This window comes from Crassostrea angulata, chromosome 2 (genome assembly GCF_025612915.1).
Source record: "Crassostrea angulata isolate pt1a10 chromosome 2, ASM2561291v2, whole genome shotgun sequence".
NCBI lineage: Eukaryota > Metazoa > Mollusca > Bivalvia > Ostreida > Ostreidae > Magallana > Magallana angulata.
Genome location: NC_069112.1, coordinates 1,810,084 through 1,824,768, shown reverse-complemented (window position 1 = coordinate 1,824,768; position 14,685 = coordinate 1,810,084). Strand labels below are relative to the sequence as shown.

The following is a 14,685-nucleotide window of genomic DNA, read 5'->3' as shown; positions in this document are numbered from 1 at the left end:
GACAGACAAAATATGATCAGAAAAGCTCACTTGAGCTTTCAGCTCAGGTAAAATAAAAATGATAAAGGGCATTACTAGCAAACCATCATCAGATCAAAACTTTCTGCAATTATGCACATATCTTATCATTTGTCTTAAACATCAACAATATACTAATTAATTCTAATGGTTAACAAATTCAAGACAAAACATTGTAATTAAATTTCCTAGAAACATGCAAATCAACACATTGTGCCCCAACTACCTAAAAAGTTTTACGAAATCCAATACAGCTGTTTGAGAAGAGTCACGTTTACAAAAACATCATTGCTAAATTCAACATATGGCCAAAATTCAAGTTCAATGGGGCTAAAATTCCCAGACAGATAAATGAATCGGAACTTCCTAGTAATTAGCACATCTACACATTGTGTTCTAAATACCTTAAAAGTTTCATAAAATTCTGTGCAGCTGTTTAATATAAGTTTTGCTTAAAAACCAGGACTGAATGGCAGATAGGTTGAAATCATTATTCTCTAACAACTCCATTGCTTGGGGTATAATAATGGCACAATTAGCAAAACAAAGATACATTTTGGAATTGATAAAGATCCAACATTTACAATGTTTAATTGTTTAGTTATTATTTGTTTTATAATATTCCACATTCAGAAAATAAAACTTGTATAACATGATGTTTCTCACTCAGCAACAGACAGCCATGTTTGGATGATCACAAAGTGTGAAATAAACAGGAGTCAGTATTACAGTCCATGTGAATTATACACAGCTCAATTTCAGCTGCAGATGTTGAACAAAGTGACAAACAACATGTGTGGTTTTGAGAGCAGACTAGATTTGTACAGAAACATTTACAACCTGTCAATATCCCAGCTATCTCGATTATACGGCTGGTGTTGAGCTGGACATGGTGTCCTCATCAGGACATGGTTTGTGTTCATCTACAACAAGGCATTAATTAGCTGTTAATTAATTAATTCCATACATTATATATAATGATAGAGCTACATCTACAAATTAAAACTTTAACCTGATTACCATGTCACTTGGTCTATTATTTGTCTAATTAATTAAATTAAGTCAATTAACATGTAACAAAACAACAAATACATGCGTCAGTGAGTTTTACCTTTGTTTAGTTGATGAGTTTTGTTGTGAGGATGTGTCGTGTATTGAGTGTCTCCATCAGGACGGGGTCTGTGTTTGTCTACAACAAGTCATTAATTAGCTGTTAATTAATACATACAGTATATGTAATGACAGAGCTACATCTACAAATTAACACTTTAACCTGATTACCATGACACTTTCTTTAATATGTATCTAATTAATTAAATTAAGTCAATTAACATGTCACCAAAAAACTGATTACAAATACATGAGTCACTCTATATATTTCATAATTAAATACAGCAACCTTCTATTTCTATTCACTAAATACAATGACATGTAACTGTACATTTAATGAATAAAATAATGTATCTAATTTCTGTACATTTTAGATAAACACTGACTCCCAATGACTGGTAGATACAGCTAACCCTGTAACAATGAGTTGTTTATATTGACAAACAATCACACAGATAAACATGTCTTACATGTATCTTATTGACTGATAATTAACACGGACTGTGTGTCTTAGTTATCTATATCTAATTAATGTGAATGATAATGACTCAGACTTACCTGTCAGAGCGTTCTGTCTGGTGATATACCTGTAGACACACACCTTGTTGTTGTACCGTGCTCCGACCCAGAGACGGTGAGTGTTGACATCATAACTCAGGCTCAATGGATAACGCATCTCTTGTGATTTTGTCAGTAGATGTGACAGGAACTGACCGTCCTTATTTATCATCTGTACTGTGTCGGTTATAACATCACACACCAGGATGTGTGACAGCGCGTCAGTACAGATTCCCCATGGATCTAGTCCTGATCCTGATGGATGTCCTGTGTAGGAGAAACGATGTCTTCCTCCACGCTCTGTCACCACTACAGCACTGAATGAGTCAGACACCAAGACATCCCCATTGTTGTTCTCTGTTATATAGTAAGGTCCACTATACAGTCCCCGTCCTGTGTTATCGTGTTGTATGGTTTGTGTGAGTTGTCCACTCTGGTTGTACCGGGTTACCTTGCCTGTCTCTGTATCATCGTTATACATCCCGACCAGTAGATCCCCAGTGGACGGGGACCAGTACACACACCGTGGTTCCCATGTAGAGTCTGTTCTCTCTATAAATGTGGTGGTTGTTTTCATATCCTTTGACAGTTTGTTGATGTTATCATTCCTATCTATATAAATCAGTTCACTCTCACTGTTCACTGTGTGTAATCCATAACCACTACATGAATCCTCCACACGATGTAGAGGGACACCTGTTGTGTCTGTCAACATGAGATTGTTTCTCCAATCACTGACCCAGACCCGGTCTGATGTCACACAGGAAATGTGAAAACAACGACCAACACCTGTCAGTGTGAGAGATTGATGGAGCTCAGCACCAGACGTCAGTTTCCGCAGACACTGGTTTCCTACGCGTCGGTTTCCTCTCTCTGTGATTTGGATTGCACTCAGTGACTCCATCACATCCTCCTTGTTGAGTGACTCAGTCATGGAGAGCTGGCTGGTGTGGAGTGTAAGATGTATCTGGGGGAGGGCTGTCTTTGTGAATGAGAGGAATTGTAGCGCACTGAATGTGAATGCTGGCTGTACATATCTGTGTTCATATCTCCTTAGTCTGACAATATGTCTGATCATTTTTATCTTTTGTTTTTTACATCTGTGTTTGAAATCAAAGTAACATAACACATTGTTCAATAGATCATATACCACATAGTCAATGAGATCCTTCAGTTTCTGGGCCTTTGTTAACATCTCTGATTGAAGGGGGGAGAATTCTGTGTGACAGGTTTTGACATCAGCTTTGATTTCTGTCAGGAGAACAGGTCTGTAAAAGAGAGCCTCACTTCTGATGAAGTGAATGGTTCCTCTGTGTTGTTGTCGCTTTGTTTTATATGCTGTTTTAACAACTATCTTCTTGTGTTTTCTATGTGTTTGGCAATTATTACAGGCAGGAACTTGACAAAGTTCACAGTACTTTGTATAAACATGGCTAGGATGTCTCACACAGATCTCTTGTGTTGGGATGTAGTTGATTTTATCACGGCGTGACACAACATCATGGTCTATTGTTTGGAGATCTTTTACATGGTTCTCTTTACACTGGGGACACAGATCACATGGACACGATACACAATGGTACGCTGTATCCCCCAGACACTTAGAACATTGATGTAGTCTAAATGAGGAGCTTGCTGTGATGTATTGGGAGCTTGCTGTGATGTATGGGGAGCTTGCTGTGGTGTATTGGGAGCTTGCTGTGGTGTATTGGGAGCTTGCTGTGTCCATGATGTGGGCGGTCTGGATCATAACCTGTTGAATGAAAATAAAAGAGTTTTAGAATTATCATTGTTTTATATATTCAATGTCAAATGATATAAGAAATATTTAAGTTTAAAGCAGATGTTTTTATTTAAGAAATAATATATTTTTCCTATCTACTTATGTAATTGACGGTTCATCATTCTGGTTCTGATTATAGAGACACTCAACCAGTAGAAAAATACAACATAATATTGCTGATTGAGAAAGAGGTGCTCTCTCTCTCTCTCTCTCTCTCTATCCCTACATTTCTTTCTCTCTCTCTCTCCTCTCTCTCTCTCTCTTTCTCTTCTCTCTCTATCCATACATTTCTTTCTCTGTTTCTCTCTCTTGGATGTGTACATAATTGAGAAAGTGTACTATATGATTATCTAGCAAAGAAAGTCAGAGAGAGAAAAATAAAATAAGATGTAGAGTACAAGTCTCAATTTAGTTCAATTCAATTACCAGGTATTTACTGGTTCAATTTACCTAACATGCATTCCTGCTATTTTTATTTCTTTCTCTTAATCTCTGTTTCTCATAATTTTAATACTAAACATGCACTCTCTCTCTCTCTCTCTCTCTCTCTCTCTCTCTCTCTCTCTCTCATGTACAATTGCTCTAGATCTTATTCCTCCTTTCTCTCAGACTTTTTTCAAACAAATGCTTTTTCTCTATCTCCTCGGATTTCTCCTCTAAACATGTATTTTAGTTCTCTATTTCTATCTTTCAGACAAACTCAATTAAACATGTACATGTACTAAATATATCTTACTGTCAAATATGTAATCTCTCTCTCTCTCTCTCTCTCTCTCTGACCTATTCTTATAAACATGTGCATATTACTATTGTAATATATTTCTCTCTCTCTATCTCTTTTTTCTCTCCGAGTTACTCTCTGTTAAACATATGCATCTTTCTATTTCTCTTAGCCATGTAATCTCTCTCTCTTTCTTTCTCTCTCTCTCACATTCTCAAATTTTACAGCTAAACAAGTTCTTATCTTTCATTCTTTCTCTAAGCCTCTGTCCCTCATTATTTCAGCACTGATAAACATGTAAACACTTTTTATCTGTTATGTAAACATGTGCATCTTACTTATTCTCTTAGACATGTAATCTCTTTCTTTCTTTCTCTCTCTCTCTCTCTCTCTCTCTCTCTCTCTCTCTCTCTCTCTCCTCTTTATCTCTCTCTCTCTCTCATTATTACTCCTTCATTCACTATCTCATAATTTTACGGTTAAGTTTGTACTTCTTATCTCTCATTCTTTCTCAAAGCCCCTGTCTCTTATCATTTCCTGATAAATATGTTCTTTTGCTTTCCATCTGTTCTCTCTATCCCTCAATATTTACATTCTACTGTGTTTTTCCATTAAAATTTATTATCTTTAAATGCCTGTAAATGCAACACCTAATCACTGCGTATGAATTTACATGTAATTTACATAAGTAGTTCTCAAACAAAAATTTCTATGTTATCGGTTAAAAAAATTTATTTCATGAATGTTGTCAAAACACCATGTTTTTTAATCATTCAACAAAAAAGATGACTTTATAGTTAAAAGCAAAATTTCAAGAGTTATTTTTCATGGATTATATTTTCATGCTCGTCGATCTCAACTCAACAGTCTATGTGATAACCAGTTTAAACCGGTTTTATATAACAGCTATTCTTGCTGTTACTAATTTACTCCCTTCGTGATCTGCAATTTATATTGATTTATTCAAGTAAACAATTGATTTCATCAGTAAGGGAATGTAAATATAAGCATTGAATGATTTAGTTTTGATGTCGTCGTGTCAATAACTGCCGTCAGATGAGCAGACAAATTGTCATTACACGCACGTTATTCAATTTGTCTGCTAATGGCAGACGTCAAAAATAAATCATTCAATGCTATACACTTTCACTGCTAAACCCTCTCTCTCTCTCTCTCTCTCTCTCTCTCTCTCTCCTTACTCTTATAGCGAAGCGAGCTCTGCCGGCAAGGCGTGTGTGAATAGAAAATTCGGACTAGTTGCACATTCATTCAACGGATTTTTTTGGCGTCAGTAAATCGGACCAGTAATGCATCGTTTTAATCGTCCCAGTAGTTCCCTGTAATCATGGCAATTTTTATCACTTCACACTCTCACGAGAATCAGCAAGACAAATTTAGACAGTAAAAGCAATAACGATGTAAGCGACATACAGTCAATGTTACCTCTAAAGTTCACCTCAGTACACTTTCAATCAAAAATAATCGTGTGACGTCACAAACGTTTACACATTGATCCGATATATTTTTTCGGAGTCAGTAAATTTTGACCCACAATTCATAGTACCAATGGTTTCCAACCTCACGTTCCAACATCACGTTCTCCCGAGAATCAAAGTAAAACCTTTGAAAAGCTTATAAGATGTGTAATTTTAAGAACATCATGCTTTTTAAGTAAATAAAACAGTATACTTCGCATACTTTTATTTCTCAGGGGAGTTTTAAAGAGTAAGACGACACTTAACCAACGTCAGCTTTGACGTCACAATTAGCACTGATAAGGGGAAATTACTCTAATTGAAGTTATTGTAAATCTGCTGAAATGACCAAAATTCTCTTAAAATCTTGCAAAGGCTAAGATAAAGAACAGCTGACGAATAAGGACATTTCTTCAGATACAGGAAACAGTTGTAAATTGCACTAATTTGGATGAATGCTCACAAATATTTTATTCACTATAATTACGGTAATTTCCTGAAACGTAACGTTATACGTAGCAGCGCCTTTTTTTTTTAAAGGGGGTGGGTGGGTGGATGGCAGCCTCATCCAAAAAATCTTTGCAAGCAAAAAGAAAAATAAATCATGAAAATTCTAATCCTTCAGCTCTTTAGCAGTTCAATTGTTTCTTTATTTTCACTTCCATTTATTACATGCGGGGGGGGGGGGGGGGGGGGGGGGGGGGGGGGGGGGGGGGGGGGGGGGGGGGGGGGGAACAACACCATGTTCTTTTAACATGATAAGCAAATATTTTTAAGCGTAAATTAAAAATGAAATTAAACATTAATTTATTTTTTTTAAGTGGAGGGGCAAATCCATGGTAAGTCGATTTTCTATGTATAAATTGACAAAAATGAAAAAATTTTTAGCATGGGGGAGCTCTATGATGAGTCAAGTTTTATATATGTAAGTTTAAGAAAAAATGTCTACTGCAAAAAAAAGGGGGAAATCAATCAATCAATCATAATCACAATCACTTTAAAAGAGGAGATGCAGTGCAATGAATATTTATGTATTAAAATCTTTATTATTTAACAACATTGTATCTGAGATTAAACTATTGTTCTACATATAAATAAATAAATTATAACAAATCTTATAAACTATGAATAATGAAAATTTACTGAAAAATAGGTATGTTTTATTTTTTGGCATTCAAATTTCATGTTGTTAATTTTATTTTATTAATTTATTATAATTCATTGTTTGATCACATGCTGTGCTCGCCCCAACGGTCACACCGTAAAACATATTATATGTAAAGATGTGCATCTTACTTATTCCTTCAGACATATAGTCTCTCTCTCTCTCTCTCTCTCCACACACACATCACCATAACTTAGTTATAGAAATGAGGGCTGACACAAGATTTGCCTTCTCTCTCTCTCTGACTAACTCTGTTAAACATGCATCTTTCTATTTCTCGTAGACATGTAATCAATCGCTCTCTCTCTCTCTCTTTCTCTCTCTCCACACACAGATCACCATAACTTGGTTATATAAATGAGGGCTGACACAAGATTTGCCTTCTGTCTGATTCTATTGCAGTCTCTCTCTCTCTCTCTCTCTCTCTCTCTCTCTCTCTCTCTCTCTCTCTATGTCCCATGCCAGTTTATGTCCCATGCTTTGCTATTCCCTTAACACTGGTTGATTTTTGACTGTCCCCGGGCAGATAATTGAACTATACCCCAGCCCTGACATTACCACAAGGATATGTTTCTCCTCGTCTAATACATTAATCATCAAATGGGAATGTGGGCAATAGTTATATTGTCTGTTCCTGGGTAAGAAGTTAATGTTGACCTCGGCCTATGCTCTTGGGCAACAGTTCTTACCCCAGGACTAACACAATGACTACTGCCCTCATACCCATTTAAAAGATGTATACTAAAATGTCTATGAATGACACACGACGACAAACGTGAGATAGCAATGGGTCTCCTGAGTGACTCAGGTGACCTAAAAATACATAGTATAGCTACATGAACATGGTGATATTACATGAATACTATACCACATATATTCTCTCTTTGACCTCTCAGTCAGACACAGCCTGGGAACCTGTAAAGAGACCATCAACTGTTACATTCTAGTACTTGATGATATCCCGAGCAAGTGCGGGATTTAATAATATACACATTTAAATGATACAATGTTTAATATGTTGATCCATATCTTTTTTATTTATGTATATATAGTGTCTGATTTTTTTCTTAATTTATTTCTTAACCTTTTTCAAGCTCGTAAAAATCTACATTTACTATATCAAATACTGCTTACTCTCAAACATGTACTTTGCATCTACTGGGTATGTTAATTCTCTCTCTCTCTCTCTCTCACATACACAGGTGCACACACACAGTCTTTCTCTGCTTACAAATTGTTCTTGATTTTCTGTACTAAACCTGTATATGTAATATTACTCTTTATATCTTACTCCCTCTCTTCTCTCTTAGTTTTGTTCTGTCAAACAGGTACTAATGTTCTTATCTCTCTCTGTTCTCTTTCTTTCTCTTTCTATCCCTCTCTCATACTTTCTTTGCTTTTTCTCTACTGAACAATTCAGTTTCAATTTCTTTATTAACCAATTAAGGGCCCTCAAGGGACAACATGAAGACTGTTGCATACAACATTCAATGAACATAAAACATTCAATCAACATATACAAGAGGGAAAGAGCTGGATGATTAAAAGAACTATGTAATATTACTCACTAGATCTCTCTCTCTCTCTCTCTCTCTCTCATACTTTCTTTGCTTTTTCTCTACTGAACATGTACATGTAATATTACTTCTTAGATTTTATCTCTCTCTCTCTCTCTCTCTCTTTCTTTGCTTAAAATTTCCCCTTGAATTTTTCTACTAAACCTGTACATGTAATATTTCTCTTTAGATCTCTCTCTCTCTCTCTCTCTCTCTCTCTCTCTCTCTCTCTCTCTCTCTCTCTCTCTCTCTCTCTCTCAGTTGTGTCATTACCCCATGTAGAGAACATTTTGTACTTGCTATCAAAATACAATTCACACCTAATCATCAAATGTGTGCAAAATGGGAATCCACCAACGTATACATGTTAATTCCTGGCTTATGGCCCATGCTTTGCTATTCCCTTTAAAAGTGGCCTTAACCCTGGTTGATTTTTGACTGTCCCCCGGGAAGATAATTGGACAATACCCCAGCCCTGACATTACCACAAGGTTATGTTTCTCCTCGTCTAACACCTCAATGATCTAATGGGATTGTGGGCAAAAGTTATTCTCTCAGTTCCTGGGTAAGAAATTGATGTTGACCTCGGCCTATGCTCTCAGGCAACAGTTCTTACCCCAGGACTAACACAATGACTACTGCCCTCGTACCCATTAAGTAATGAAAACTATCATAAAATGTCTATGAATGACACACGACGACAAACATGAGATAGCAATGGGTCTCCTGAATGACTCAGGTGACCTAAAAATACACAGTATAGCTACATGAACATGGTGATATTACATGAATACTATACCACATATATTCTCTCTTTGACCTCTCAGTACACAGCACAGTCAGAGACAGCCTGGGAACCTGTAAAGAGACCATCAACTGTTACACACTAGTATTTGATGATATCCCACGCAAGCACTGGATTTAACATCATATACATGTATACACATTTATGATACAATGCTTAATATTTTAAAAAAATTTTTTTGGTTCATTTTTGTACATATTGTGTCCGATTTTTTTCTTAATTACCTTCTCATGTTTCTTAACATGTTTAAAATGGTTGATATATAAAGTACATTTATCATTTTGCGGTTTATAAAGCCACTTAACCTTTTCTTTAAAATTGAAATAAAACCCAACTGCATGGCTGGATTTTTACAGGAGCAGGATGAAAAATATAAACTAAAATGGTTGATATATACATGTACATTTATTATTTTGCGGTTTATAAAGCGTAAACTGCCCCAAACCATTTCATATCGTATAAAACAAATAAATATTGAATTCATTGCTTATACTTTAATTTTTTTTACTCTTCATTGTAAATAAACATAGGTAATCACAGATTACTAAGCTCACCGAGGCGGAGCATCACCCTTAAGAGACATCACCTTCATAAGACCACCTTTATCATTTTATATGAAAATCATACTTTATGATCTTGGATATTCATGGATTCTGTTTTGACAAAATATCGTATATCATCTGATAAATTTTTTTATGATAATCATATGTTCATATGTTAATCAATACAATGATATAAAATTAAATATTGCATCATGTCATATTTTTAATATATATCATATAATACAATAAAATACCGTAATAAACAATAATGAGATATGATATTGTAACATACGATATGACATTGTATTGTGTTATACCATATTGTATTTGATCACATAATACAATATCATAAAATATAATACAATATAGTATTATATTACAATATCATATTACATAAATTAATACATCATAACATTGAAACATGATATTATATTGTATAATATAGTATGATATTGTATTGAATGACATTGAAACATATTTGATCATACATTGTATGATATTATATCATATAATACCATATAATTTTATTCCAACATTGTATCTTATCAAATGATACCATATTATGTGATAAAGTAAAATATTATAAAATACATTATTATATTATACATGTATATTGTATCATATGACACAATCATTTATAGTACAATATCATATCATGCAATTTCATGTGATATGATAATATATCATATAAACCAATATCATATCATACAATATCATATGATACAATATTATATAATATTACAATATCATATAATACAATTTCATGTGATATAATTCTATATTACTGAAACCAATATCATATTATACAATATTGTATGATACAATATAATAGAATATACAATATTGTATCATAGGATACAATATAATATTTTGCAATATCTTATGTAATTGTATCATGTGAAAAAATAATAAATTAATAAAAATACAATTTAATATTATACATTACTATACATAACAATATCATGATACAATATCATATCATAAAATATCAAAAAAATTGATACAATATCATATCGTATCGTATAACTTTTTATAGTATAACATATGATATCATTTTGTATCATATCAAACAATATTGTTTCATATCATACAATACTATATCATAGGAATCATGTTATATCATTTATCAACAAACACATCTATCTATCGAGCAGGTTTGAGCGAGGTAGGAGATTTCTTTAGCATCCTTGATAATGGAGATCAGGCTCTGCATCTGAAGCAACCTCTGCGTTTAATTTATAATAAAGTTAAATCAACTATGCAAGCTATCATCTAAAAAACATGTGACCTGTTCCAAAAAACTAAACCTCATCCAGCATCCAAAACCTATGGCTCAGATTCAGCATTCAAGCCCATCAGGTGCATTGGTATCATAAAACGCATCATCCATGCAAGTTTGGTGAAGTTTGGACCAGTAATAACTAAGATATCATCCTCAGAGGGCACTAGCAATTAAAACCTTAACTTCCTCCAGCATCCGCAACCTATGGCTCAGATTCAGCATCCATGCCTGTCAGGTGCATCTGTATCATAAGACGCATCATCCATACAAGTTTGGTGAAGTTAGGACCAGTAATAACTAAGATTTATTTTTTAGCATCCTTGATAATGGAGATCAAGCTCTGCATCTGAAGCTACCTCTGCGATTCATTCATATTACAGTTAAATCAACTATGCAAGTTTGAAATAGTACTATCATCTATTAAACATGTGACCTGTTCCAAAAAACTTAACTTTATCCAGCATCCAAAACCAGACTCAGCATTCAAGCCTATCAGGTGCATCAGTATCATAAGACACACCATCCATGGAAGTCTGGTGAAGTAAGGACAAGTAATAACTAAGATATCATCATCACCTGTTTCAAAAACTTTATTTAAACAGCTCTTAAAACCTTAACCTCCTCCAGCATCCGAAACCTATTGCTCAGATTCAGCATTCAAGCTTGTCAGGTGCATCAGAATCATAAGATGCACCATCCATACAAGTTTGGTGAAGTTAGGACCAGTAGTAACTAAGATATAATCATCAGAGGGCACCTGCAACAAAAACTTTAACCAGCTCTTAAAACCTTAACCTCCTCCAGCATCCGAAACCTATTGCTCAGATTCAGCATTCAAGCTTGTCAGGTGCATCAGTATCATAAGACGCATCATCCATACAAGTTTGGTGAAGTTAGGACCAGTAGTAACTTAGATATTGCTATCAAAGGGCACCTGCAACAAAAACTTTAACCTGGTCCAACAACCTTAACCTCCTCCAGCATCTGAAATTTAGGACCCAGATTCAGCATCCAAGTCTTTCAAGTCCATAAGTAGGTCCAGATGCATCATCCATGCAAGTTTGGTGAAGATAGGACATGTAATAGCTTAGATACAGGACCTGCAACAAAAACTTTAACCAGGTCCGGACGCCGACGCCACCGCCGACGCCGAGGGTATTGCATAAGCTCTCCTTGACTTCGTCTCAGTGAGCTAAAAACGGTCATTTGACCCTTAAAATGACGTAAAACTGTACAAAATTCAAACGTAACGTCAGGTGTATTGACACATTTTTGACGTTAGTCTTGTTACGACGTAGGCAACATTCTTAATATGATATTCAACAATTTTTTAGCCAATCAGAAAGCGCATTACAACCAGAATTAGATTATATACCCATCAATTTTTCTTTCTTAAAGCTGTCAATTTTACAGAGTTTGATCTGAGTTTCCAGATCACCACACTGTGGTTTTTTCCGATTCCGTATCACTGCTCGCTGAAACTGATTTGTTCTTAAGGTCAAATCTCACTATAATTTGTAAAACTGTTCCAAATAAAAATTTCAGATAAAAGACGATTTTGTTGAAAAAACAATAATTGGGGAGGGGGGTTATCCCCCATTCAACCTCCCAATTGGATGTATACATGATTTATTCATATAGACGTAGAACACAATCTGTTCATTGTTTACAAATTAATGTAAAACGTTTACTACTAATCTTTCCTGGTATAAAAATGTATGAAATTAAAAGAAGCTAGTGTATGCTAGTAATGCAACTGTCAATACGATAAGCATGGACCATTATCATCGTGATGTCATGAAAAAGTTCAATTCAATATCAATATCAATATAATTTCATTGCTAGCCTAGTATATATTTTGATACAAACTCCCACTGACTTGGATCCCCCAAAGCATGTCCACCACCATACTCTCATTTTTGCTATTTTGGACTGGTTTTAAAATGTCGAAAATTAAAGTAGGTTTTCAATTAATTTTACAATATATGTATAACTTATCAGGCAAAATTCAATTATAGTTGATGGACATCATATCACACTTGTTGAAATACCAAAGGTGTAAGCAGTTACTCTGGTGCAGGCATTTTTCAGTTTATTGACAACATGTCTTAATCTAAGTATAGATATTCTTACATGTAACAAATGTTTAAGTGACAATAACTTGTTTCTATATTTTTTTTGTAATCCAGGTAAGTGATTAAGATATTGATAACAACTGACCCCATTTCTTACATGTTATACATGTTTAAGGACGGCGACGCAATTCATTTCCACGGTAGATTTTTTATTTAAATTTTTCTATAATATGTTAATCAGTTAATGACGAGTGAAAATCAATTTAAAAAAAATTATATTATCATCGACTTCCTTTCTTTACTGGGGGCATTTCAAAATTTGGGACTAAGGGTACGAAAATTCTCAGATATAAAAGAATTAAGTAATTAATGGGAATTTTCTGGGTGTGGGAAAAAATGTAGGTCATCGAGATTGTGGTAACGTTATATTTCTTATTGAAATCATTAATCACTTATTATTTGGGACTAAGGTACGAAAATTCTCAGATATAAAAGAATTAAGTAATGGGAATTTTCTGGGGTGTGGGAAAAAAATGTAGGTCATCGAGATTGTGGTAACGTTATCTTACTGAAATCATTAATCACTTATTATATCTACCGGTACATACAGCTGTTGGATTGAAACAACCTACCCCCTCCTCCCTTACCTGAACTAAGTTACAACAGTTTTTTTTTTCTCGAAAACTTTACATATACATGAATGACATGATTTCCGGGTAGCCATTTTATTTCAATATGTAACGTTACATAGGCCTAGTTGATTTTTAAATATATCGCGTTTTAACTCACATACTATTGTCACTGGCATGGTATATTGAAGAAGTAGACTACATTGTAGAATATATGATATGACAAACCTTTTGTTTCACGGGGAACACTTATCTAAACGAATAGAAATAAACTTTCCTTTCCTCTTCGGAGTCTTCCCTTTGTCTATCGTCTGTTCGACATACGTCACAGCGATGCTTAAACGTTTCGACCCCAAGTCGTTTCGGTCCCAGATGATGAATATACCGAAAACGCTGTTCGAATATTTAGTTTTTAATGTATTAATCGGTCAACTTAATTTCATTATTACTTAATTTAATCTTTATATTACTTAACGTATATATTCTCAAAGTAAAGTTAAACATATTTTTTAAAAGGGGAGGGGGGGGGGGGTCTGTGTCTGAACAAACGACTTAGATCTACATGTATAATTAAAAAAAAATGTCAACATTGAGGAAATAGGCACATAGCATCGTTTTTGAAAGTGGGAGGGGGCCAAACTTATCCAAAAAATCTTGACAAGCAAAAAAAAAAAACAAAAAAAAAATAAATTAAAGGTTACTTTACAAAACCCTGAAAATCCTAATCCGTGGTTGGGGTGGGGGGGGGGGGGGGCAACTCGATGTTAATTCAATTTTTTGTAGGTAAATTTAAGAAAAAAAATGATGTGCAAAAAAGTGGGAGGGGGGATGCTACGTGCCTGGGAAAGATGTTTCTACATTTCTACATATTTAGCAGAAACGTTGGCGAGAACAACTGAAGTGTATCTACTGGTCAGTTTCATTATATGTGCTTTCTTTTATTAATTCGTGTCAAATTTCATTATT

The 14,685-nt window shown here is 34.5% G+C and overlaps 1 protein-coding gene across 1 annotated transcript; it reads right to left on the bottom strand.

Annotated features, from left to right (window-relative positions):
- Positions 1 to 241: 241 nt before the first annotated feature.
- On the bottom strand, positions 242 to 14,173 carry LOC128171446 (uncharacterized). The gene is made up of 6 exons (XM_052837235.1): positions 13,948 to 14,173; positions 9,186 to 9,244; positions 7,699 to 7,745; positions 1,687 to 3,439; positions 1,130 to 1,207; positions 242 to 941 (listed from the first exon to the last, which is right to left on the bottom strand). The coding sequence occupies exons 4-6, from the start codon at positions 3,434 to 3,436 to the stop codon at positions 883 to 885; spliced, it is 1,887 nt and encodes a 628-aa protein (XP_052693195.1). The 5' UTR covers positions 3,437 to 3,439; positions 7,699 to 7,745; positions 9,186 to 9,244; positions 13,948 to 14,173; the 3' UTR covers positions 242 to 882.
- Between the last annotated feature and the right edge of the window lie 512 nt (positions 14,174 to 14,685).